The sequence below is a fragment of the Pleurodeles waltl genome, chromosome 6, assembly GCF_031143425.1.
Source record: "Pleurodeles waltl isolate 20211129_DDA chromosome 6, aPleWal1.hap1.20221129, whole genome shotgun sequence".
Lineage (NCBI taxonomy): Eukaryota > Metazoa > Chordata > Amphibia > Caudata > Salamandridae > Pleurodeles > Pleurodeles waltl.
The window spans coordinates 1,205,371,821-1,205,399,813 of record NC_090445.1 but is presented as its reverse complement, the minus strand read 5'-3'; the positions used below and the strand labels follow the sequence as shown (position 1 = coordinate 1,205,399,813).

Below are 27,993 nucleotides of genomic sequence, written 5' to 3'. Positions count from 1 at the left end.
GGGGAAGTGACCTAGATAAGGGTCATAGATACTCCCCGGATGCCCATAGACTGCCTTCTGGGGAAATGAGTTGTCACCAGTGAGAGAAGAGCAAGGAGGGGGGCAGTTATCAAGGGCACCCTGAAGACTTGGACATCTGGGCATACCACTCCCAAATGGAGAGTACAGAAGCCCAGATAGGAGGGTTGGTGGAGGAAGGAATCACCCCTGACTCTTGTTCAGCCTCAGGGTACAGATCCTGGGCTAAATTAAAATTGTCAGGTTACTACCTCTGAAACAGGAGGGAGAGTGGAGAAAGTGTGCCTAACACCTGGGGCTACTGCCTCCTACTCTGACAAGCTTCAGAGGTCAGAGACTCTAGGGCCTGGCTCTTGACAGTGACAGCTATCAGTGGACTCTGTTGGTTGTTGTCATTGTGAGGAGATTTTTCCTTGGGTTGGGGACAGGACATAAGTCAGACCCAAGAGGAAGAGGGAGCCACATCATGTTGTTGGCCATGGTGGTACTGCCTGCTTAGTGGGATGCATCTGTGAGCAAATTAAGGTTAGTTGCTGCACAGAGGGATTCCACAGATGAGGAGAGGGGTTCCCCATGGGTCACTTCAGTGGCTCAGCAGGGAATAGACAATGGGGTCTCATACTGGATTCAGAGAGACATAGAACTGACAAGTGCCCCTGCTATAAAGTGCCATTGTCCACGTTCTATTGCCTAAGCAGGTAAGTCCATCAAGGTATTGATCAGTCTACCCTGGCTTTAGGTTGGAGAGAGGTTGTGGTGGAAATAGACCTGTCTACATGGTCACCCGCAAAAGTTTTGCCTTCCTCCTCCCACTTTTTGCTGGATTTTTGCTCTGTTGACCTTAGGGCTGTGCACTTTACCACTGCTAACCACTGTTAAAGTGCCTGTGCTAACTCCCCTAAAAAAGGTCATATTGGCATATACTTTATTGGCATATTTAATTTACATATGAGTCCATTGTAGAGTGGTATACCATACACCCAGGGCCTGTAAATTAAATGCCAACTGTGGGCCTGCAGCACTTATTGTGCCATCCACTTAAGTACCACCATAAAACTTATCCCAGGCCTGCTATTGCAGCCTGAAGGCAGCGTCCCACTGCCATGTTGACGTGGCATTTAAAACTTCTTGCCAAGCCTTAAACTCTCCTTTTATTATATATAATTCACCCGAAAGGTAGGCCTTAGTTAGCCCATAGGGCAGTGTGCTGTGCAGTTAAAAGATAGGACATGTACTTTTCAGTTTTACAAGTCCTAGTAGTGAAAAACTCCTAAATTTGTTTTCTCATTACTGAGAGGTCGACCCCTCTCATAAAGTAACATTGGGAATTCCTTATTAAAAACGAATAAGTTGTAATTCCCAAACCAGAGGTGGTACAAATGGCATGTTTGGTATCTATGAACTTGTAATAATAAACACTCTTTAATGGTAAAGCTGGATTTATTATTACACGTTTGAAAATGCCACTTTTAGAAAGTTTACATTTTCCTGCCCTTAGCCCTCTGTGTCTGGAACCTGCCTTTGGTAACATTACTGGTCGTAACTGACAGTTGGGACTTGGTTAATTCATCCCAGGCAGTCACACAGTAGGGGGATTAGCCAAGCCTGATTGGGCCATTAATTGACTTGATGGGGGGCGGAGCTAAGAACAGCCCCACTTGCAAATGAATAGGCTGGGCTCGGCCACCACACAATAGGCTTAACAACCCTGTATTGTCCGTGCAGCCAGCTAGGAGCCAGGGCGGGGGTGAGCGTGACAGAAAATTCCTGGAATTTCAGAGAGCCTTTCTGGAAACTTAACACAACTTCTAGGAGCAGGCACCACAGTATAAAAATAAGGATCCCAGACCTGCTCCTCAGTTCACTACTGGATCTGCGGAAGGACTCTCAGAAGACTGCCTGCTGTACACTCTGCCAGACTGCTGTTGTACCTGGGAGGACTGATTTGCTGCCTGGAGCCCGCTTGGAACTTTCAGAGGCCAGGTCTGCTGTGAAGCCTGCACCACCACCTGCACCCAGGACTTCAGAAGAGATTCCAATGGCTAGTTTTGCTGGTCTCCTGTTCTGAGCCACAGGGACATAATAGGCTCCCACCATCTTAGACCTGCATCTGGACCCCGCCTGGGTGAGTCTTGTACCCCCAAGAGGTCTCCATCCACTCCTGGGCCCTTGGTTGTGGTGCTAAATGGTCCAGGTGGCCGTTTCCTAAAACTGAGGACTTGTTATTTTGAAGCTTAAACTTCAAACAGTCATTACTCTGGTTCTACTAATTGTATTTTGATGGTTTTGGTGTCAAATAATGTATTAGCATTTTCTCTAGTTATCTAAATTGATTTGGGATTTTTATTGTGTTGTGTTTCACTGTGTTGCTGCTTGTGTACTGCATAAATATGTAACACATTGCCTCTAAAGTAACCTGACTGCTTTTTGTGCCAAACTACCCAGAGTTAAACACAGGTTAAATTAGTGACTTTTTGTGGTTTAACCTGCAAGGGATTATGGCTGTTGCCTGACCAGGGCTTACAACCCAGTCAACTCCACCCCCCCCAACACACAATTTCTCACAGTGACTAAGTAGGAAAATGAACAAACACCAATTCTGGTCATTTGAATCCGACAAGGTAATGCCAGCACTGTATTAGAAGATCTAAGACATCTTCCTGGTTGATAAAAGCTTACTCTAGATTAAAGATATATAGGACCTCCCATATACAAAGCTCAATGAGCATGGCACAGAAGTTTAAAAATTCCACTTTTCCTGATGGGGAGCCATTGCAGCAATCTTAACAAAAGTTCCTAACAAAGGAAGATGTTACATACTAGGAACAGGCCGTATTCTGAACCACCTACAATCTAGCCAAAGGTGGCTCAATAATATCATCCAGAAGGGCGTTGCCGTAATCTAGGTGGTGGTTATGAGGGCTGTAGTAGTAGTTTGGCTGCAGTTAATTGGTAGCCAAGGGAATGTTTTTAAGCACGCAAAAAATGCCAAAACAAGATTCACAGATTGCTTTAACCTATTCGGCCATTGAAAGCTTATCATCTAGTGAGATACCAAGGTTTTTAGCCACCTGTTTTGGAAGAGGAGGGGAGCCCAGCTCCTCTGGCCACCAATCTTCTGCCCAGTGTTCTCTAGCTTTTCCAAAAGGCTGATTCTCTGTCCTGCCCCCTTTAGTTGCCTTCCACAAATTTGGCCAAAGGAGCCAAATGTATATATTTAAAAGCGTGGGGCTCAACGCTGAACCCTGTAGAACCCCACAAGTAGTGGTAACAGCGTTTTTATTATTTAAAAGGGGGAGTGGAAAACAATTGAGTTTTTTTTCTGCCAAAAAATCCCTCAACCAGGCCAATGCTTGTCCTTGGACTTCTATCTCATACAATCTATGAATTAGGATTGAAAGAGTTACTGTATCAAATGCTACTGAGTAAAAGTGCCTGCGTGTTTCTCTCAGATGTCTATGACAAATTCTGAGGTCTAATCTATAAGTGTTTCTGTCTTGAAGAGTATTCGTACTGCGCCGTTCCATTTCAAGTTTCTTACAGTTCTGCTTTTTCTAAATTAAGTTGCTCATTATAACAAACTGCTTATAATTTTTCCTGCTTCTTCTTTATTACTCCATGTGGGGACACCGAATCCGTAGCCTTACAGAGGGACTCTTGAAACCGTGTGTACCCAAAGGCCATCTTCAGATCTGGAGGTTGAAAATATTTGTTATGTTAGTCAAATACATTTTCTTCCAGGAACGAACTGGAACTCTTTATACTGCGATTTAGAAGTAGTGGTCAAAGGGGTTTCAAATCCGATCAGATAGCGATCTGTCCAGGTGAGGGGCATTGTGTGATTAAGTGTAAGTTGAGTAGCATTATGAAATGTTAAATTGAGTGCATGGGAGCAATATGAGTTGAACCTACTCCCAATTGTGACAGACTTGCCATCCTCGGGTCCGTCAACAATAAGTTAACTTCCATATCCGTCACACTTTCAGAATGATAGTTTAAGTCACCTAGTAACAAAACGTTGTCCGACTCGAAGATATGAGGGGGCAGTATATCTAGTAACTAAAGACTTTCTTAGTGCTTGGAGGGCAATAAGCCAAGGTCCTTTTCCATTTATTATGAGGAAGAAGATCTTATTTTAACATTACCATCTCCAGTGCTCTAGAGAGGTGAGTGCAGAAACCTTCACTTTATCCGAGAATGCAATGGCCACACCTCCTCTTACTTTATTCTCTCTATTAAGCCTCACAAAAGAGTAGTTACCAGGAAAAGTGATAGATATATCGGGAAGAGCTAGGTGTTGTTGCCAGGTCTCATTAATAAAAACAATATCTACGTGATAGGTGTCTAAAATACCCCATAGTTTTGTGGCATGTTTAGGAATAGACCTGGAATTACAGTACATTTTCCAAATATTGGTCACCTGCCTCTTAGGTTCAGACAGTGGTCAATACCTTTCCTTGTCTATTGGCCATATAGGAAGGATTTGGCCTTCCCTACTGGATTGAGTAATTTTACTGTTGACTAAGGTCCCCCCAAAAGAAAGTTTAGATAAAATGCAGGAAAATGGGCCCACTAACAAGTCTGGTGTATGCTTTATGCACCTGGTAGTCTTATAATTATTGATGCCTTCTTTCCCTTTGAGGGAGTAGAGTTCCTTCCCATATATATTCATGTTACCTCTTCTGGACTGAAAGGTGAAGGGGTCCTGGTAACAGGCCACAGCCGGGTGCGGATGGGTGCAGATGGGCCTGACTTCAGAGCTCCAGTGGCACGTCTACCCCTCCTGCTTCCTTAAATATGGTGCCCGAGTACATTCCAGCCACTAGAGCACCCACCTAACTAAGAGGCTGACCGCAAATGTCCTAAAATGGTAGTGGTTATTTTCGAAAATGCTCTCACTGCCAAAGAGTAACAACTGGGGTGGACTGGAGAGATCAGGAAGTGTACAGTATTAAAACCCCTCTTAGAAAATATTCCCAGTAGAAGCCTATTAAAAAACTCAGAGAATGGTTTTCAACCGCCTAATATTAACAAATGTTCTGTCCAAATAATAAAAAAGCCACACAAACTAAAGTTAAAATTGTGTCATATAGATCAAAGAATAAAGTGCAATGTAACCGCCTCACGCTCCTCTTCTGATGGTGTCCCAGCAGTCCCTGGGACACCAGCAGAGGCTCCCCACGCAATCCTGGTGCTGCTCTCATGCTGTACCTAGCATTAGGGGAGCGTCAGGATTCGTCTGTGCAGCATGGTCTGCCGCTCACATAGTGCACTGGAGTCTGTTCAGTTTCTCCAACCGAACACTGCTGGGTTCGAGCAACCTAAGCGCACATGTCAGTTTGGCAGGCCTAAGACTAGTGGCTCACTTAGTGCACTCACTCCACTCCTCTTCCCCCTCCCATGGCCTAGTCCTGCCTCTCCCTGCACATGATGGCTCAGCTGAGCCAGCAGCAGAAAAATAAAATTAAATATTGTTTTCTTTTTCAGCTGCTGGCTCTTAGCTAGTGGGGCACTTCTCCTTCGCCATTGCAAAGGAGATGCCCCTGATTACTATGACTAATAATTGAACTGCATAATGATTCTTGAACTAGGATTCAATTTGGTGAGAATGGGGCACTGTTTAAATAAATGAGGACACCCGATTGACTGAGAGCGGGGTGTGTTCTGACACCTCCATTAATTGACATCTATATCTCCAGTGCTCCCAAAACTCTAGAGCACGCTAGATGGCTTTACAATAAAAACTGGATTACGAGGTCATTCAAGTGTATATTGTGATGATTATACTATCTTGTTTGATCTCACACCAGTTGGTTTATAGCATGCTTTAGGTTACTTTAGTCCATACTGTAGAGCAAATAATTTAAGAATCAATATAGGAAACATGAAAGTAGTTTAAAATAACAAAGTTCAGAAGAAGGTAAGTAAAACAGAATTTAACCAGAGTCTGGATCAGCACCTGCTAACATTTTTATTCAGGTATTGTTGTTTAGGAATAACCTTTTCTAATTATTTGTCATTTGCACGACGTGGCGATAAAATAAGTAAAAAATATTTAAACATAGGCTATACATTGACTGCAGCATGAAAGGAACACTGAAAGGTAAAATAATTAGTCTACTACTTTTTGAGTATGAACTGTTAGTTCAGAAAGATTTGAATGAATTTCATTCACCTGAATTGATTGGCCCAAGGTAGTCCCAGATTTGCCCTTCTACTAGAGCTCTATAGGACAAGCACTATGTGTAAATTTTATGGAAGGGGGTTCTTGAATTTGGGCTAAAGGGGCCGAGACCACAACTACCATCAAGCCGAGCGGCAGGTGGGCTGCTGCCAGCAGTCAGCATTTGCACCTGGAGGTGTATTTCAGTGGCGCTTGGGTCCTGCTGAGTGAGGATCTTGCATCTGGCCTGGAGGGGCCGGGACCACAACTACCATCAAGCCAAGCAACAGGTGGGCCACAGCCACCAGTCAGCATTCGTTCCTGGAGGCATACTTCAGTGGCCCTTTCCTCCTGCTGAACCAGTACACGCCCAGGTGCGTGCCCGGTCAAAGACCGGGCCAAGAGCAGGCCAACTGCTCTTGTCCACAGCAGGGCCCCCTCCTCTTGGTCCATTGACTTCACCTTGTAGGGAACTAGGAGGCTTCGCAGTGGCACCTGTAATGGTACTCCATTTATACTGTGATTATAAGGAGAACCCAACTTTTCTCGTGCTTCATTGTGTAGTAGAGTTTGAGTGGTCCTATCCATAAGCGCTAGTTGCCTGGCTGCCTGCTCTGGTGATCTTCTGAATAATAAATATGGGCAAACGCAAGGTAACATCAGCTGCACCTCCATAAATTCTACATTGGATGGCTTTTTGCAAAGAGCTGTGGGCGCCCTTACCAAGGAGATCTAATCGGCCAAGAGAAGGCTGTCTTTGTCCTCCCCATCAACCCCTCCACCAATTCATGATTGAGTTTTAGCTCTGGCTTTTTTGCAGGTGAAGGAGAAGGAGGCTTAAGGGGGAGTTCTTGGTCAGGTCACTCAGATAGCTCCACCAGTAATCCCGCTTCCTCCTGTTGTGATCAGCGATGGCCCTGCCGAAGCTCTCATTAATCATACTTGCTTCCCCTCAAGGTTAATGTGCCCTGAAAGGGAGGGAGCCATTCCAAAATTTAACATTGGGATAAGAAAAAGGCTTGAGACCTCTATTACGAAGCACAAAAGGCAGAAATATGCAGCTAAAAAAGACAAACTTTTAGCTAGTAAGGAAGTGCAAAGGGGGGCTCCGAGTTAGCTGGTGTTGGGATGTCGACTGTAGGGGAGGAGTTGTTCCTGAATTTTGGGAAATATATTGGAAAATATATTAAGGATATTATGGAATCAATATTGAACCATCTGAGGAAGACTGAGAGGCAAATAGAGTATCTGATAAGTGTAAATAACAAAGGGTGTCTTCCTGACTCTTCCCAGGCAGGAGATAGGAATTTAAGCTCTACCCAGGTCCCATTAGGTGGCAGCTGTGATAATGTTGGGTCGTCAGCTATTGTTAACACAGAGCCCAACACCCCCCCCCCCCAGCATGCCAAGCCCCCACTTATGATTCAGGGCATAGGGTAGGCGTTCGATCGGGAAGGACTATAACTAAGGGGGATGTTGTTTTGCAGCCAGCAATCCCTCTTTTGTCCCAACCTCCTAAGACCTGCCCTTCTATCTTAGCAGTTCGAGGAACCTCACACTGTCATGAGCACATTTCAGGTGGGGAGAGGGGTGTTGGGGCTGTTGTTAGCTCGCACATATTGAATTTACTGCCCGCATCATGTCCCTATCTGCTGGTCTTGGCAGGTGTACCACCGCTCTAAGCTTACCAGAAGGAAACATGGAGCTCCCTCAGTAATAAGGTCACAAGATGGGTAAGCACGAACATGCACTTTAATCCAGTGGATAGCAAGCATATTCTCATGGTGCGAAAAGTAGGATGGATTGGGCCAGCACAAAAAGACAGTACCCATCACTTGTGGGTAATTTATTAGGCGCACACTCAGCATATCCCGCAAGGCATACTAAGATCATTGTATTGCCCTTTGGTTACTTTTATAAACCGCCCACCTTACAGAGTCAGAAAGGGCCCAGAGCATGCCATTCTTAGTAGACAGGGCTGTGCTGTGTCACAATAGGTTTACTCTGCTAATGGGGAGTGATGATGTGGACTGACTGTGGCATTTACAGGCGAAGGTGCCCCAAAGGGAATTTCATCTAAGTAATGGCCTTAGCTACTTGGGTACCTCTGTTGAGAAGGGGGAGCTTTCAGCAAGCGGTGCAAGTGTTTAGTCCGACAGTGGAGTACCTTGGGCAACCCTTCCCTTGGATATTGTGTCATCTGTGGGCACTGGGCAAGGGCTTGCAAGTGATGACTGTATTTCGGGGATCAGTGGGCTAAAAGTACTAAGCTGGACTATCTCAGGTTTACATTCCAAGAATGTACTATTGGACAGGCAGAAGATCATTAGACCATATGACATCGTCATGTTGCAGGAAATTTGAGAAGTTAATCAGATTCTGTTTGATGGGTATAAGTGTTTTAATGTACCAACATTACCCTCTCGGGCTGGAGGGGCTGCTGGAGGTTTGTCAATTAGGGCCAACCTCTCAATGTGGTGGGGGGGACATCTAGAGGCAGTAAGTACACCAGGATCTGATTTTCAGGCTGTCATGTTTAGAGAGGCACTTATGATAATTTTCATTCATTTTTATAAATGTGATTATGTGAATGTTCCCAATCAGAAGCTTCCTGCTCATTTCTCATAAATCTCCACCCTAGTAGATAATAGGAGACAGCAAGGTCAGCAAACAAATGTGTGTGTTGGGGGTTTTTTTAATGCCTGACTCCCTCATTTAGGTCATCTAAATGGTGGGGGATATACCTGGGACTAGTAGGTGCGGCACACGGGGGAAAGAACTGGAGGCATCTGTGTCCTCAGCTGATTTGTATAATGTCGTGGAAGAAGCAGGGGCTAATATCCAGGCTCTGACAACTTACAGAGGCAGTAGTGGCTGCTCAATTATTGACTATATTTTTATGTCACATAATTTGAAGGGCCTGTTATTACATGGGAATATTGTTCCCACTGAGTATGGGGATCATAATGCAAATTAAATAATGTTGAGAGTCTCAACAAGGAAGTCTCATCAGGAGGCAACCTGCCTGGTGAATTTACATCCCTTGCATGATAACCTTAGGCTATGCTGGAAGTTGCACGTCCCATTAAGGTTTCTCCAAGGCATATTCACTGGGAACTTGGAAATGGTCATGGAGTGTCTCCGACTGAGTACGAGCGATGGTGAAACAATTGTTGGTGCCTTTATCAATTTGTGTGATAAGATCCAACTCTCACTGTCTATACCCAAGAACGTTGATTCAGGATGCCCCCACTGACTCAACCAGAATTGTTCACAAGCTAATTGTGCCTTGTGTAGGGCTTTAATATGAAGGTTAAAAGATCGGACTCTAGTGGCTACCCAGCGCACATTGTATAAAACTGTTGCTGGAAAAAGAAGGGAAGTTATTACCAATCAGTCCGAGTTATTAACAACTGCAGCTAGCACAAAGGAAAGTAAGGAGTTCTGGAGGGGTGTGTCACATTTGCGCACCTTAGATTCTAAAGAGTCAATAATAGACTCCTGTATAAAAGGAGAAGAGTGGGAGACATATTTCACTTAAATATACTACGCAGAAAATGATAATTGTGCACAAATGGGGATAGGAGAAGCCCCCGCTAATATTTTCCCTACAGGAAGGGGTACCATCGGCCACTCACAAGAGTATGGGTGGGAAAGTGCCTGGCCTGATGGTGTTCGCATAGCTGTCATTAAATGTAACATAGACCTTTGGGCTCCATTGCTGGACAATGTTTACATTTTTTAGATCTGGAGAAGATTCCTCGTTCTTGGCTAAGTTGAATAATTATCCCAATATTTTAAAAGGGCAATAGAGCAGAGCCTAAATGCAACAGACCTATTTCATTGATTGATATCCCTGCAAAAATCCTGGGTAAAGTTTTATATAATAGAACAATTGATTGGGCCACTGTCAATGAGGTGATTAGTAAGTGTCAATATGGCTTCAGCAGTGGCTTTGGAACTACTGACCAATGACGTAACTTACATTTGATTATTTGTAAGTACACAGTGGCCATGAAATCCAGCCTCTACCTAGCTTTCATGGACTTGTCCATGGCATTTGATTGCGTGAACTGTGGTGAGTTGTGGCAAACATTGGCAAATTTGAAAATTGGCCCTGCCCTTATCCATATGTTGATTTCTCTGCATACAGGCTCTAAGGCCAGGGTGAGGTTTGGGAGGAATGGTGAACTCAAAAATGATTTTAGTATTAGCAGGGGTGTGTCCTTGCCCTGCTGCTCTTTATGTTATACATAAATAAACTGAGCACAATACTCCTTGTATTACTTTATGCAGACAATGAGGACCTAATTTTCCGCACTCCTAACGCCCTGCACCTTTTAGTGCACACATTTATTGATTTTATGGGTAAATTAGATATGCACAATAATTTTACCAAGTCATTTTTAATCACATGTGGACATAATCACAAGAAGCCCTTGGCCTAGGGCTAGGTGGTCATATGATGAAGCATGACATTATAATGTGTGTGAGACCACCTAGGTAAAGGGAACTCCCTTGAAGGTACAGCCACTCTTCACACCCTTACCTTGCTTGGAGAATATGCGGCCAATCAGAGCGTTCTGAACAGGGCCAAAAAGTCCAGTTCTCTCTATTAGCAACCCACACCTCTTATGTGTTTACACCTGTTGGTGATGTCCTGACCCTTGCCCAATACTTACCTTAAGTCCAGGAGATTGGTCCAGTAAGCTGCTGTACTATACCTGAACGCAATACTTGTTTTTCTCTCCATAGAATTACATTGCACCATTTCAAAAATTGCATTGTGTTGACTTTTCAAAACTGTAAAAAAATGTCTTGCAAAACATACTTCCTGTATTGATCTGGGGTCAAAACACATATACAGATACTTGTTATTTTTGTACCTTGGTATGGATCTCCTTCTTGAGTTGTGTGTCTCATTCATTGAGTGTGTGCATATTTACAGATGTCTAACACTCCTCTCTAATAGCCCTAAGGCTGCTCGACCACACTACCCCCTAAAAGAGGGCCTTAGGATTCCTAGAGCAAGCCCTTGCCCACTGATAAGGGAAACCCTGGACTCTTTGCATGGTATATCTCATTTTGATATTTTATATAAAGAGCCAGCTTCCTATGGTATTTTTAATAGGAATAGAACTTGGGCAAATGAACAGAATATTCTTAGCTCTTGTAGGTTTTCGTTGTTGTATGTTTTGGTATGGGACAATATATTTTGTAATGCCATATACTGGCATACAACTGCCATGCTATATATCAACATAAAAGTGTCTCAAATGTCATTTGTAGCAGCCTCATGGCATTTGAAACAGGAAGCTGAGAAGAATGACTGACTACAAAAAGCTGATGGAAATAGTGATGATGATATTTCTTACAAAGTTTCGTAGGGTGAGTTTGAAGAAACAGTTGGATATAAAATAGTTTCTCCAACTTGCAATTCTCTACAGTTGTGGCATCAACATGTGTATGAAGGGATCGTTGAGGGATGGAGGGTACTGCATGTTTTGACAGGGGTAGCACATCAGAGTCTTAGCGAGCCTTAGTAATGTGGAAAATGGAGGCTGCTGCTACACTGTCATACTTCGGTTACAACAAGAAAAAAAATGTCAACTGAAGTTTCAGAAACTGATGCATGGATGTCCTTGTTGAACTTGTAAGAATTCTTCATGTGTGCCAGGTGCGCCGCTAAGAATTAAACAGGTAACTGACTGCAGATAAGTCTTTGCCGATTTCTCTGCTTGAATTTCAGTTTGAGCTTATTGATAACTCAGAGTATGAGTTGACATGTGTACTTTGTAATTTGTAGATGTTTATTGTGGGCGGCACAAACCGATCTCTAGACTATCAAGAGTATTTGAAAAAGAATTCAGATTTAACCGTGTGTCGTTCATTACCCATTATCTTTAGTAGTTGGAAATATAACTATGTAGTGGGCTTTATGTCAGCCTAATGCTCTTGATTTGATAGCTTTCTTACCTATCTCGTTCCGCTGCTCTTTATTTAATGGCTTCCTTTCCTATTGTTTCTTTGTCCTGCCTCTGGAGCATCTCATCTTCACTGTCTTCTGGTTGAATGACTAGTATCCTTCCACTGCTTACCTTTTCTTTTACTTCTAGTACTGTACGATAGTGCATCTGTTTTCTTGTTCTTTCCCTTGTATGATGCTTGCCCTTTAAATCATACCCCGCTCTTAGTGGAGTTCCCGACAGCCCTCACCCCATAGCTATTTCTTTGTGTCACCTTCCTGTGTTTTTTGTTTTTAATTGTTAAGCCGCTGCTCGAACCGCTACTCTTGGTGCTCAGCGGGTCTGATTTCCTAACACCTCCTCACCCCCCAAAACCATCCATTACTCCCATGTCTGCCCGCCATGTTGCTTTTTACTTTTTCTTTGTTAAGGGCTTGTCACATGTAACTTGTTGCTGGGCTGCTCCTTTCTAAACAACCACTTTAGCCAGACGTTGTTTATTTTTTTATTTAAGGTGCTAAGATTGGCATCCACCATCCTGGTTCAGTAAAGAAAAAAAATAGAGCAGCATCATGTCCCATGCATGCACAAACATGGCTCATAAATCTGGGCCGCCCTACCTTCGTGACTCAGTCGCTCTCATGCATGATGATGCATAACAGTTAACATCATTAAGCTTTTTAATTTTTTTTGGACAGTGCTATTCGGCAAACTTTTCTTTTTGCTGATGTGGAGCAACATTGACTGAAAACATTAGTAGGTAATAAGGTGTTCATTATTTTTAAAAGGAATCTCTGAATAATTCTACCAAAGCTTATAGCTTATGTGTGAGCCAACTGTGCCTCATAAGCTCATAACAAAGGTGATCTCTGGGAGTAAATTCTAGATCTGGTTTTGTTGCAAAGCAGTGAAATCTATTTTAAAAGCCAAAGAAAGCTGAAGTATAAGTATATAATGCAAAGGTCAGTATCAGAGTGTACCTTCTCTGTCATGTTTAGGCCAACCTTCACTAGTAATTAACTTCTTTTATCGTAGTGTTGTCTTGAAGCCAAGTGTGTCCCTCATTGTCAGAGATAACAGCCTGGTTTTGGCTGTTAGGGAATCGAGCAGTAGATGTCAATGATGCCTGAAAGCGAGACGGGAAGAACGGAATTTTCCTCCCCTGCGTTTGAGGAATCAGGTGTAGTTATTCGAATTTGGACGGACACTAGGCAGTCTGAAGTGGGCTTGGTGTTACTGTATGATAAAGTGGTCAGGGATGTGGAATCATCAAGGGAAATGCCAAAAAGATCTATCAGATAAATGGCTCCACCCCTTTTTGTTCTCAATCCAATCTTACATTTGGGTGAGGAAATAAAATAGTAATAGAACAAGCGGGAATGACGCAAGACATTAAACCTGCATTATGAATGTATACATTGTATTTTCTTTTAATTATATTATTGGAATATAGTCAACATCAATGAGCAAGTCTTACATTTCTCAAACCCATAAATGCAGTCTGGTACTTTAAACTATTCATCTGTTTTTTTTAGAAGGAAGACTTTTGTGGGAAGACACAACATTTTTTTTTCATCTGGAGAAGAATCGGGATCTGGTGTTGAAGTCGCATCTGGAACTGAGCTAGATCACGCATCCGGCATGGATACTAATTTTGAGCACCCCGATATTCTCCCAGAACCTCTTCAAAGCCACCAAAATAACAACTTTGTGCTGGAACTCAGAGATGAAGATTTCTTTTTGTAAAAAAAAAAAAAAAAAAAGCTCCTGTCTGCCATGAAAGTTTAATATTGTTTAATGTTATCTTTGCATATCTTAAGAGCAATATGTTTTAATGCAAAACAATTCCAAATTATTTTATTATAAGGCTAATGTAAGAACCACTGTCTAGTAATTCTGTTCTTAGTGTTAACTCTCATTAAAAGGCAAGTAATACGTCAACAGCTGTTGGAGCTGCATATTGAGGTGTCGATTGCTCATTGCATGGTGTCTGGGTCCCGGAATTACCTGGGCCTCAATTGTTGATTTTGCTGCAACTTTCTGGGGCAAGAATGGGGGCTACTTTGCAGGGCCTGGAATTATAATTCCCTTTTCCTTACTGCATACATACTTCTGATTCCAGGACTACTTCTGCACAGATATACCAGGAGGATTTTCTGTGCGGAAACAAAGTGGGCTGTGACCCCAGGACTTGGCAGGGCAGTATTCCTCTCTCCCTGACTCGTACTGCAATGCTTAGTGGGTTAACATTTCACAACGTATATATATATCAACTGTGCCCTCATGCTTCAGATCATAAGGAATAGCACTTTATTTTTATTTTTTTAACAAGGGTCGAGTTTGATGTGTATTATTATCTTAATAATGATGCACCTGACTGAACAACGCTTATATGTTTTAATCACCGTGTATGCTTAGCTAAGACAATAAGACCTTGGGGCAGATAATATCATGGATTGCGCCATGCAACCTGCTGTAGACCCGTTTTGTAGCGTGAACTAGGACCTACTGCAGCAGCATTTTCTTTCCATTCAAATACACATAAGGGTGTACTTACCCCACCTTATATCAAAATACCTGGATCATGTTTTTAGGCCCCTTCAATTGGACGGAAACAAAACTGTAATATATCAGTCAACAATCTCTATTATTATTTATTCGATCATTTAAAAATAATCATGAAAGCACATGCATTAAACATTGAATAACAATCTGAATTTTTAGAGGAAATTCATACTGTTTTCGGTGTTAACATTAAAAAAAGTATCACACGAAAAGTATACAAATACTTTTTAAAAACTCGGTTATAAAAAGCTAGCTATAAATTAAACACTTGCTTTAATAATTCAACATTTAATAAGAGAACTCTCGCATTAATAAAAACCAGCCCATTCTCATAAACAAGCTCAGTATATCAAAACATTAAGGTATTTCGATATAGAATGGCGGATTTAAAATCGTGAGTACATTCGAGTATACATTTGTGTGAGTGGGTCTTCTTTTAATAACGGACATGACTCGCCTCTTCCTAAATAAAACACTTTCAGGCAGTTACTTATCAGTCAACAAAACAAAACGGAAACTAATATGCACCCTGAAAAACGCAAATAAGGATAAATATGGCCCTAAATATTGAAACACAAAAACAGTGAATCCTCAATAAAGCACACTCTATTAATATAATTTAAATGATTTACTAACTGAAGTTTGCCACGCTGCTCCTCTTTGTAAAACACACTCACAATGTGAAACTTTCACACTTAATACACCGTATTTTAGGATTATACTTAAAGAACCTGAGTTACTGCAACTCCATTTCCCGAAGAAGAAACTAGTCACCAGGATCCTCCTTTCAGGTCACATAGCTGATGATCGACGAAGGGACAAAAGGAAGAGGAATGAGTAATACAAGTCTTTAAATAGGTTCGTAAAATGTGCTTGTGCTTTAGCGTCTTGATCTTGAAGCAAGCTGACATGTCACTGTAATGTATTAATGTGGTAATTATACAGTCATCCATTCAGTCTGCTTCTGCTCGAAAATAAATGTTAACTTTCATTCTAGTAAAATCAGCTTTGTCTTGCTTTCTAAAAAGTGGCTAGATCAAACAGTAACAGTTACTTGTCAGCCCTAGTTTTTCAGTATTAGGTCTTGCATACAGATACCTTTAGCTGTTGGGCAGAGCTAGTGCCATGAGAACACACAACTCAACAAATAATAATGCATCATACAGATGTAGAAAGGGGCTTTTGGACAGCTGCTTTCTACCATTGGCTACTATAGTTCAGCATGCTTCAAGTATTGCCCAGGGGGCTGTCTATAAGCGTTGGTATCGGCCCACAGCATTTTGTGGATGTGAATATCCTAAAAATAGTGTGATTTTGTGAGCTCTTTGCTGTCCCTTGTACCTTCCACCTCCCATCCATTGTTTTTTTAATCCTTTTGCTGCTAGGAGCCCCAACCCCCATACACCGTTTTTTTATTTTATTTGCTTTCAACCTACTTCCAGTTTGTGGTGCAAACCAGTGCGAAAACCATGAATGATCCAGGAAAGCTATAAACGTCTGAAAAAATAGATATGACAGTAACCTATGTGTTTCTGAAATGGGCACAAGATATAGAGTTTAGGAGCCGTGGTCATTTGCACCTCTCTGAAATTGTGGATACATGTATGAGCATATGTTTTAGAGGATATTTTTCAAAGTGTCCTCTTTCTTGCACACTGGTTTACATTTGGAAGGTACAAATGCAGCAAAATCTAATTTATTAATAAATATCCTACTATTCTATGCTCCCACATATTTTCTTATAAGAATGGTACTTCACTTGTGAGGGTAGGCCAGTTCCTGTGACAGGAAATGGCCCAAAAAGCAACTTGAATACATCACATTTTTCCACTCAAAACGGACCCGTTTTTTGCAAAGTGAGTAGCTGTGAATTTTGGGCACTAGCTCAGCCAGAACCCAAGGAAACCTAGCACTCCTGTACATTTTTAAAAACGAAACACCTGGGGGAATCCAGGATGGGTGACTTGCATGGCTATCACCAGGTTGGTTTACCATAATCCTTTGCAAAACTCAAACTTTGACTAAAAAACATTTTCCTCACATTTCTGTGATGGAAAGTTCTGGAATTAGTGGGGAGTTTCAAACTTCCTTCCACGCAGCATTCTCCTAATACTTCTGATAAAAGTGGTATCACACTTGTATGGGTAGGCCAAGTGCCCGCACCAGCAAATAGCCCAAAATACAACATGGATACATCACATTTTGTCTCTTTTTTGCAAAGTGGGTGCTGTGGATTTTCAGTCCTAGCTCAGGGACCTAGGGAAACCTGCAAACCTGTACATTTTTTAAAACTATACACCTAACGGAATCCTGAATGGTGCGACTTATGTGGCTCTCACAAGGTTGGTTTACCCAGAATCCCTTTCAAATCTCAAATTTTGACTCAAAAAACACATTTTACTTACAGTTCTGTGATGAAACGTTCTGGAATCTTTGGATAGCACCACAAACTTCCATCTACCCAACATTCCCCTAAGCCTTCTGAAAACAATGGTACCACACTTGTATGTGTGGGGAGGAGGTGGGGGGCTGATGCCTATGACAGAAAATGACCCAAAATGCAACACGGATACATCACATTTTTCCATTCAAATCTGACCATTTTTTGGGCAAAGTGGGTAGCTGGGATTTTGGGATTTTGGGCCCTAGCTCAGCCAGGACCTAGGGAAGCCTACCAAACCTGTACATTTTTTAAAGCAGACACCCAGGGAAGTCCAGGGTGATATGCTGTGCGTGGATCCCATAAGTCTTTTTTAGCTACAATGCCCTGCAAACCTCAAACTTTGCTTAAAATTGAACATTTTACTTGCATTTTTGTGAAGTAAACTTCTGGAATCAGCAGGGATCCACATAATTCCTACCACCCAGTGTTCTCCCACTTGTCCAGATAAAAATGCAACCTGACTTGTGTGGCTGGGCCTAGTGCACGCAACAGGTAAGCATCAAACCAAGGTCAATGGGAATTTCGTGGAGTGACTCTCATTGACTCAGCTTTGATTTGTGCCTGTGACCTGTCCATACCAGAGGGATTTCCTGCCTCAGGCGTGAGGACAGCACTGAGCTGTCCTCAGCACATAAAGGCTTGTGCGGAGGACCGCACAGAGCCTTCCTCCACACACAAAGGGTTAATCCTTCCTGGTGGTTCTACCTCTGTCATATGCAGGAATGCCCGGCAACGCTGACATGCATTTCACATTGTTATTTCTTCACCAGCAGGCCCATCCATGCGCATCCCATAAAGGTCTCACAGTACCATTTGTGCTCTCCTTTTCCTCCTCCACACTTGTCTTCAGACTAATAAGCACTCAGACTGCTCCCTTGCCCCTTACTCCACTAGGCAGCTTGTCCCAAACATGAGGGCCTGGAGTAGCAGTCATACTGCCTCCTTCCACAGCTGGGTAGCTTTTTATATTCATGTGCACCGGCTGCCAAATGGCCTCCTTCATAGCTGCCAAGTTTTCAGATTGCTTATGTATGACATTTCCATTGTTTCCCTACACTTACAAGTGACATTCAACTGTCAAATGTGTGACACTTGGGTAACACTTTATTTTGAATAAAACCAAGCAAACAAGTGCATGGAAAGAGATAAATACCAGAAATTACACTCTTTTGAGCAATGAGAATCTGTAAAAATATCTTGCAACTGCTGCAAACCCCTGAAATGGAAGATCACTAAACAACAGCCTTTAAGATGACTGTTCAGTGCAACCTCTCCTATACTGTATGTAATACAATTTTAAAACAAGGATATGCATAATCACAATTGTAAGGAAATGCCTCCTTGGCATGGTTGCCCCCTGACTTTTTGCCTTTGCTGATGCTATGTTTACAATTGAAAGTGTGCTGAGGCCTGCTAACCAGGCCCCAGCACCAGTGTTCTTTCCCTAACCTGTACTTTTGTATCCACAATTGGCAGACCCTGGCATCCAGATAAGTCCCTTGTAACTGGTACTTCTAGTACCAAGGGCCCTGATGCCAAGGAAGGTCTCTAAGGGCTGCAGCATGTCTTATGCCACCCTGGAGACCTCTCACTCAGCACAGACACACTGCTTGCCAGCTTGTGTGTGCTAGTGAGGACAAAACGAGTAAGTCGACATGGCACTCCCCTCAGGGTGCCATGCCAGCCTCTCACTGCCTATGCAGTATAGGTAAGACACCCCTCTAGCAGGCCTTACAGCCCTAAGGCAGGGTGCACTATACCATAGGTGAGGGTACCAGTGCATGAGCATGGTACCCCTACAGTGTCTAAACAAAACCTTAGACATTGTAAGTGCAGGGTAGCCATAAGAGTATATGGTCTGGGAGTCTGTCAAACACGAACTCCACAGCACCATAATGGCTACACTGAAAACTGGGAAGTTTGGTATCAAACTTCTCAGCACAATAAATGCACACTGATGCCAGTGTACATTTTATTGTAAAATACACCACAGAGGGCACCTTAGAGGTGCCCCCTGAAACTTAACCGACTGTCTGTGTAGGCTGACTAGTTCCAGCAGCCTGCCACACCAGAGACATGTTGCTGGCCCCATGGGGAGAGTGCCTTTGTCACTCTGAGGCCAGTAACAAAGCCTGCACTGGGTGGGGATGCTAACACCTCCCCCAGGCAGGAGCTGTGACACCTGGCGGTGAGCCTCAAAGGCTCACCCCTTTGTCACAGCCCAGCAGGGCACTCCAGCTTAGTGGAGTTGCCCGCCCCCTCCGGCCACGGCCCCCACTTTTGGCGGCAAGGCTGGAGGGAACAAAGAAAGCAACAAGGAGGAGTCACTGGCCAGTCAGGACAGCCCCTAAGGTGTCCTGAGCTGAGGTGACTCTGACTTTTAGAAATCCTCCATCTTGCAGATGGAGGATTCCCCCAATAGGGTTAGGATTGTGACCCCCTCCCCTTGGGAGGAGGCACAAAGAGGGTGTACCCACCCTCAGGGCTAGTAGCCATTGGCTACTAACCCCCCAGACCTAAACACGCCCTTAAATTTAGTATTTAAGGGCTACCCTGAACCCTAGAAAATTAGATTCCTGCAACTACAAGAAGAAGGACTGCCTAGCTGAAAACCCCTGCAGAGGAAGACCAGAAGACGACAACTGCCTTGGCTCCAGAAACTCACCGGCCTGTCTCCTGCCTTCCAAAGATCCTGCTCCAGCGACGCCTTCCAAAGGGACCAGCGACCTCGACATCCTCTGAGGACTGCCCCGGCTTCGAAAAGACAAGAAACTCCCGAGGACAGCGGACCTGCTCCAAGAAAAGCTGCAACTTTGTTTCCAGCAGCTTTAAAGAACCCTGCAAGCTCCCCGCAAGAAGCGTGAGACTTGCAACACTGCACCCGGCGACCCCGACTCGGCTGGTGGCGATCCAACACCTCAGGAGGGACCCCAGGACTACTCTAAGACTGTGAGTACAAAAACCTGTCCCCCCTGAGCCCCCACAGCGCCGCCTGCAGAGGGAATCCCGAGGCTTCCCCTGACCGCGACTCTTTGAATCCTAAGTCCCGACACCTGGGAGAGACCCTGCACCCGCAGCCCCCAGGACCTGAAGGACCGGACTTTCACTGGAGGAGTGACCCCCAGGAGTCCCTCTCCCTTGACCAAGTGGAGGTTTCCCCGAGGAACCCCCCCCTTGCCTGCCTGCAGCGCTGAAGAGATCCCTAGATCTCCCATTGACTTCCATTACAAACCCGACGCTTGTTTCTACACTGCACCCGGCCGCCCCCGCGCTGCTGAGGGTGAAATTTCTGTGTGGGCTTGTGTCCCCCCCGGTGCCCTACAAAACCCCCCTGGTCTGCCCTCCGAAGACGCGGGTACTTACCTGCAAGCAGACCGGAACCGGGGCACCCCCTTCTCTCCATTCTAGCCTAAGTGTTTTGGGCACCACTTTGAACTCTGCACCTGACCGGCCCTGAGCTGCTGGTGTGGTGACTTTGGGGTTGCTCTGAACCCCCAACGGTGGGCTACCTTGGACCAAGAACTGAACCCTGTAAGTGTCTTACTTACCTGGTTAACCTAACAAATACTTACCTCCCCTAGGAACTATGAAAATTGCACTAAGTGTCCACTTTTAAAACAGCTATTTGTGAATAACTTGAAAAGTATACATGCAATTTTGATGATTTGAAGTTCCTAAAGTACTTACCTGCAATACCTTTCGAATGAGATATTACATGTAGAATTTGAACCTGTGGTTCTTAAAATAAACTAAGAAAAGATATTTTTCTATACAAAAACCTATTGGCTGGATTTGTCTCTGAGTGTGTGTACCTCATTTATTGTCTATGTGTATGTACAACAAATGCTTAACACTACTCCTTGGATAAGCCTACTGCTCGACCACACTACCACAAAATAGAGCATTAGTATTATCTATTTTTACCACTATTTTACCTCTAAGGGGAACCCTTGGACTCTGTGCATGCTATTCCTTACTTTGAAATAGCACATACAGAGCCAACTTCCTACATTGGTGGATCAGCGGTGGGGTACAAGACTTTGCATTTGCTGGACTACTCAGCCAATACCTGATCACACGACAAATTCCAAAATTGTCATTAGAAATTCATTTTTGCAATTTGAAATTTTTCTAAATTCTTAAAAGTCCTGCTAGGGCCTTGTGTGTTAAGTCCCTGTTTAGCATTGTCTTTTAGAGTTTAAAAGTTTGTTAAAAGTTTGAAATTAGATTCTAGAAACAGTTTTAGATTCTTTAAAAAGTATTCCAACTCTTAGCAGAATAATGTCTGATACAGAGATGCAGGTGGTGGAACTCGACACCACACCTTACCTCCATCTTAAGATGAGGGAGCTAAGTTCTCTCTGTAATATAAAGAAAATAACCATTGGCTCCAGACCTACCAAAATTCAGCTCCAGGAGCTGTTGGCAGAGTTTGAAAAAGCCAACCCCTCTGATGATGACCTCACAGAGGAAGAAATTAGTGACTTGGAGGCCAATGTCCCTCCTCCAGTCCTAAATAGGGAGAACAGGACCCCTCAAGTCCTGTCTCCAACTGTGTTAGTCAGAAATAGTGAGTCCCTCACAGGAGGGTCCCACATTTCTGAAATCACTGAGGATGCTCTCAGTGAAAATGACCTCCTGTTAGCCAGGATGGCCAGAAGATTGGCTTTAGAGAGACAGCTCCTAGCCATAGAAAGGGAAAGACAAGAGATGGGCCTAGGACCCATCAATGGTGGCAGCAATATAAATAGGGTCAGAGATTCTCCTGACATGTTAAAAATCCCCAAAGGGATTGTGACAAAATATGAAGATGGTGATGACATCACCAAATGGTTCACAGCTTTTGAGAGGGCTTGTGTAACCAGAAAAGTGAACAGATCTCACTGGGGTGCTCTCCTTTGGGAAATGTTCACTGGAAAGTGTAGGGATAGACTCCTCACACTCTCTGGAAAAGATGCAGAATCTTATGACCTCATGAAGGGTACCCTGATTGAGGGCTTTGGATTCTCCACTGAGGAGTACAGGATTAGGTTCAGGGGGGCTCAAAAATCCTCGAGCCAGACCTGGGTTGACTTTGTTGACTACTCAGTGAAAACACTAGATGGTTGGATTCAAGGCAGTGGTGTAAGTAATTATGATGGGCTGTACAATTTATTTGTGAAAGAACACCTATTGAGTAATTGTTTCAATGATAAACTGCATCAGCATCTGGTAGACCTAGGACCAATTTCTCCCCAAGAATTGGGAAAGAAGGCGGACCATTGGGTCAAGACAAGGGTGTCCAAGACTTCAACAGGGGGTGACCAAAAGAAAGGGGTCACAAAGACTCCCCAGGGGAAGGGTGATGAGACAGCCAAAACTAAAAATAGTAAAGAGTCTTCTACAGGCCCCCAAAAACCTGCACAGGAGGGTGGGCCCAGAGCCTCTTCACAAAACAATGGGTACAAGGGTAAAAACTTTGATCCCAAAAAGGCCTGGTGTCATAGCTGTAAACAGCATGGACACCAAACTGGAGACAAGGCCTGTCCCAAGAACGGTTCCACTCCAAACTCCCATCCAGGTAACACTGGTATGGCTAGTCTCCAAGTGGGATCAACAGTGTGCCCAGAGCAAATCAGGGTCCACACTGAAGCTACTCTAGTTTCTGAGGGTGGGGTGGATTTAGCCACACTAGCTGTCTGGCCGCCTAACATGCAAAAATACAGACAGCAACTCTTAATTAATGGGACTAGAATAGAGGGCCTGAGGGATACAGGTGCCAGTGTCACCATGGTGACAGAGAAACTGGTTTCCCCTGGCCAATACCTGACTGGAAAAACTTACACAGTCACCAACGCTGACAATCAGAGAAAAGTACATCCCATGGCAATGGTTACTTTAGAATGGGGAGGGGTCAATGGCCTGAAACAGGTGGTGGTCTCCTCAAATATCCCAGTGGACTGTCTGCTTGGAAATGACCTGGAGTCCTCAGCATGGGCTGAGGTAGAACTAAAAACCCATGCAGCAATGCTGGGTATCCCTGAACTGGTGTGTGTGAAAACAAGAGCACAATGCAAGGCACAGGGTGAACAAGTAGAGCTGGAGTCTGGAAGAATGGCCCAGCCTACCAAGAGAACAGGAAAGTCAGTTGGGAAACCAACTGCAACACAGCAAAAGAAAGGGAACCTCTCTTCTCAGGAAGAAGTTCTGCCCTCTGAGGGAACTGAGCCTTTGGAGCTTGAACCTTACCAGGTTGAGCTCTTAGGCCCAGGGGGACCCTCAAGGGAGGAGCTGTGTAAGGGACAAGAAACCTGTACCTCTCTTGAAGGCCTTAGGCAGCAAGCTGCTGAAGAGTCCAAAGGCAAGAAAAATGGAACACATAGGGTCTATTGGGAAGATGGACTCCTGTACACTGAGGCCAGAGACCCCAAACCTGGTGCCACTAGGAGAGTGGTAGTGCCTCAGCTGTTCAGGAAGTTCATCCTAACATTGGCCCATGACATTCCCCTTGTTGGACATTTGGGACAAACCAAGACGTGGGAGAGGTTAGTCAACCACTTCTACTGGCCCAATATGTCCAACATGGTTAAGGAGTTTTGCCTCTCCTGCCCCACCTGTCAAGCCAGTGGTAAGACAGGTGGGCATCCAAAGGCCCCCCTCATTCCACTTCCAGTGGTGGGGGTTCCCTTTGAAAGAGTGGGTGTGGACATAGTTGGTCCACTAGAACCTCCCACAGCCTCAGGAAATATGTATATCCTGGTAGTAGTGGATCATGCTACCAGGTATCCTGAAGCTATTCCCCTTAGGTCAACTACTGCCCCTGCAGTAGCCAAGGCCCTCATTGGTATCTTTACCAGAGTGGGTTTCCCTAAGGAGGTGGTGTCTGACAGAGGTACCAACTTCATGTCAGCATACCTAAAGCACATGTGGAATGAGTGTGGAGTGACTTATAAATTCACTACACCATACCATCCACAAACTAATGGCTTGGTTGAGAGATTCAACAAGACATTAAAAGGCATGATCATGGGGCTCCCAGAAAAACTCAAAAGGAGATGGGATGTCCTCTTGCCATGTCTGCTTTTCGCTTACAGAGAGGTGCCACAGAAGGGAGTAGGATTCTCACCCTTTGAACTTCTGTTTGGTCATCCTGTAAGGGGACCACTTGCCCTTGTTAAAGAAGGCTGGGAGAGACCTCTCCATGAGCCTAAACAGGACATAGTGGACTATGTACTTGGCCTTCGCTCTAGAATGGCAGAGTACATGGAAAAGGCAACCAAAAACCTTGAGGCCAGCCAACAACTCCAGAAGTTTTGGTATGACCAAAAGGCTGCACTGGTTGAGTTCCAACCAGGGCAGAAAGTCTGGGTTCTGGAGCCTGTGGCTCCCAGGGCACTCCAGGACAAATGGAGTGGCCCTTACCCAGTGCTAGAAAGGAAGAGTCAGGTCACCTACTTGGTGGACCTGGGCACAAGCAGGAGCCCCAAGAGGGTGATCCATGTGAACCGCCTTAAACTCTTCCATGACAGGGCTGATGTGAATCTGTTGATGATAACAGATGAGGATCAGGAGGCAGAGAGTGAACCTCTCCCTGATCTTCTGTCATCAGACCCAAAAGATGGCACAGTAGATGGAGTGATCTACTCAGACACCCTCTCTGGCCAACAGCAAGCTGATTGTAGGAGAGTCCTACAACAGTTTCCTGAACTCTTCTCCTTAACCCCTGGTCAGACACACCTGTGTACCCATGATGTGGACACAGGAGACAGCATGCCTGTCAAGAACAAAATATTTAGACAATCTGACCATGTTAAGGAAAGCATCAAGGTGGAAGTCCACAAGATGCTGGAATTGGGAGTAATTGAGCGCTCTGACAGCCCCTGGGCTAGCCCAGTGGTCTTAGTCCCCAAACCTCACACCAAAGATGGAAAGAAAGAGATGAGGTTTTGTGTGGACTACAGAGGGCTCAATTCTGTCACCAAGACAGATGCTCATCCAATTCCAAGAGCTGATGAGCTCATAGACAAATTAGGTGCTGCCAAATTCTTAAGTACCTTTGACTTAACAGCAGGGTACTGGCAAATAAAAATGGCACCTGGAGCAAAAGAGAAAACAGCATTCTCCACACCTGATGGGCATTATCAGTTTACTGTTATGCCCTTTGGTTTAAAGAATGCCCCTGCCACCTTCCAAAGGTTGGTGAATCAAGTCCTTGCTGGCTTGGAGTCCTTTAGCACAGCTTATCTTGATGATATTGCTGTCTTTAGCTCCACCTGGCAGGATCACCTGGTCCACCTGAAGAAGGTTTTGAAGGCTCTGCAATCTGCAGGCCTCTCTATCAAGGCATCCAAATGCCAGATAGGGCAGGGAACTGTGGTTTACTTGGGACACCTTGTAGGTGGAGGCCAAGTTCAGCCACTCCAACCCAAGATCCAGACCATTCTGGACTGGGTAGCTCCAAAAACCCAGACTCAAGTCAGGGCATTCCTTGGCTTGACTGGGTATTACAGGAGGTTTGTGAAGGGATATGGATCCATTGTGACAGCCCTCACTGAACTCACCTCCAAGAAAATGCCCAAGAAAGTGAACTGGACTGTGGAATGCCAACAGGCCTTTGACACCCTGAAACAGGCAATGTGCTCAGCACCAGTTCTAAAAGCTCCAGATTATTCTAAGCAGTTCATTGTGCAGACTGATGCCTCTGAACATGGGATAGGGGCAGTTTTGTCCCAAACAAATGATGATGGCCTTGACCAGCCTGTTGCTTTCATTAGCAGGAGGTTACTCCCCAGGGAGCAGCGTTGGAGTGCCATTGAGAGGGAGGCCTTTGCTGTGGTTTGGTCCCTGAAGAAGCTGAGACCATACCTCTTTGGGACTCACTTCCTAGTTCAAACTGACCACAGACCTCTCAAATGGCTGATGCAAATGAAAGGTGAAAATCCTAAACTGTTGAGGTGGTCCATCTCCCTACAGGGAATGGACTTTATAGTGGAACACAGACCTGGGACTGCCCATGCCAATGCAGATGGCCTTTCCAGGTTCTTCCACTTAGAAAATGAAGACTCTCTTGGGAAAGGTTAGTCTCATCCTCTTTCGTTTGGGGGGGGGTTGTGTAAGGAAATGCCTCCTTGGCATGGTTGCCCCCTGACTTTTTGCCTTTGCTGATGCTATGTTTACAATTGAAAGTGTGCTGAGGCCTGCTAACCAGGCCCCAGCACCAGTGTTCTTTCCCTAACCTGTACTTTTGTATCCACAATTGGCAGACCCTGGCATCCAGATAAGTCCCTTGTAACTGGTACTTCTAGTACCAAGGGCCCTGATGCCAAGGAAGGTCTCTAAGGGCTGCAGCATGTCTTATGCCACCCTGGAGACCTCTCACTCAGCACAGACACACTGCTTGCCAGCTTGTGTGTGCTAGTGAGGACAAAACGAGTAAGTCGACATGGCACTCCCCTCAGGGTGCCATGCCAGCCTCTCACTGCCTATGCAGTATAGGTAAGACACCCCTCTAGCAGGCCTTACAGCCCTAAGGCAGGGTGCACTATACCATAGGTGAGGGTACCAGTGCATGAGCATGGTACCCCTACAGTGTCTAAACAAAACCTTAGACATTGTAAGTGCAGGGTAGCCATAAGAGTATATGGTCTGGGAGTCTGTCAAACACGAACTCCACAGCACCATAATGGCTACACTGAAAACTGGGAAGTTTGGTATCAAACTTCTCAGCACAATAAATGCACACTGATGCCAGTGTACATTTTATTGTAAAATACACCACAGAGGGCACCTTAGAGGTGCCCCCTGAAACTTAACCGACTGTCTGTGTAGGCTGACTAGTTCCAGCAGCCTGCCACACCAGAGACATGTTGCTGGCCCCATGGGGAGAGTGCCTTTGTCACTCTGAGGCCAGTAACAAAGCCTGCACTGGGTGGGGATGCTAACACCTCCCCCAGGCAGGAGCTGTGACACCTGGCGGTGAGCCTCAAAGGCTCACCCCTTTGTCACAGCCCAGCAGGGCACTCCAGCTTAGTGGAGTTGCCCGACCCCTCCGGCCACGGCCCCCACTTTTGGCGGCAAGGCTGGAGGGAACAAAGAAAGCAACAAGGAGGAGTCACTGGCCAGTCAGGACAGCCCCTAAGGTGTCCTGAGCTGAGGTGACTCTGACTTTTAGAAATCCTCCATCTTGCAGATGGAGGATTCCCCCAATAGGGTTAGGATTGTGACCCCCTCCCCTTGGGAGGAGGCACAAAGAGGGTGTACCCACCCTCAGGGCTAGTAGCCATTGGCTACTAACCCCCCAGACCTAAACACGCCCTTAAATTTCGTATTTAAGGGCTACCCTGAACCCTAGAAAATTAGATTCCTGCAACTACAAGAAGAAGGACTGCCTAGCTGAAAACCCCTGCAGAGGAAGACCAGAAGACGACAACTGCCTTGGCTCCAGAAACTCACCGGCCTGTCTCCTGCCTTCCAAAGATCCTGCTCCAGCGACGCCTTCCAAAGGGACCAGCGACCTCGACATCCTCTGAGGACTGCCCCGGCTTCGAAAAGACAAGAAACTCCCGAGGACAGCGGACCTGCTCCAAGAAAAGCTGCAACTTTGTTTCCAGCAGCTTTAAAGAACCCTGCAAGCTCCCCACAAGAAGCGTGAGACTTGCAACACTGCACCCGGCGACCCCGACTCGGCTGGTGGCGATCCAACACCTCAGGAGGGACCCCAGGACTACTCTAAGACTGTGAGTACAAAAACCTGTCCCCCCTGAGCCCCCACAGCGCCGCCTGCAGAGGGAATCCCGAGGCTTCCCCTGACCGCGACTCTTTGAATCCTAAGTCCCGACACCTGGGAGAGACCCTGCACC

General features: G+C 45.0%; 1 protein-coding gene and 1 long non-coding RNA gene across 4 annotated transcripts in view; one reads left to right on the top strand and one right to left on the bottom strand.

The window, feature by feature from the left end:
* SRGN (serglycin) overlaps positions 1-14,088 on the top strand; it is a 130,938-nt gene extending 116,850 nt beyond the window's left edge. The window contains exon 3 of the mRNA XM_069240512.1: positions 13,683-14,088. Within this exon, the coding sequence (XP_069096613.1) occupies positions 13,683-13,893 (211 nt within the window). The 3' untranslated portion in view covers positions 13,894-14,088. The remainder of the gene's footprint in view (positions 1-13,682) is intronic.
* Positions 1-27,993, bottom strand: part of LOC138300756 (uncharacterized) — a 409,302-nt gene that overhangs the window by 107,710 nt on the left and 273,599 nt on the right. The gene's annotated exons all lie outside the window — the stretch shown is intronic.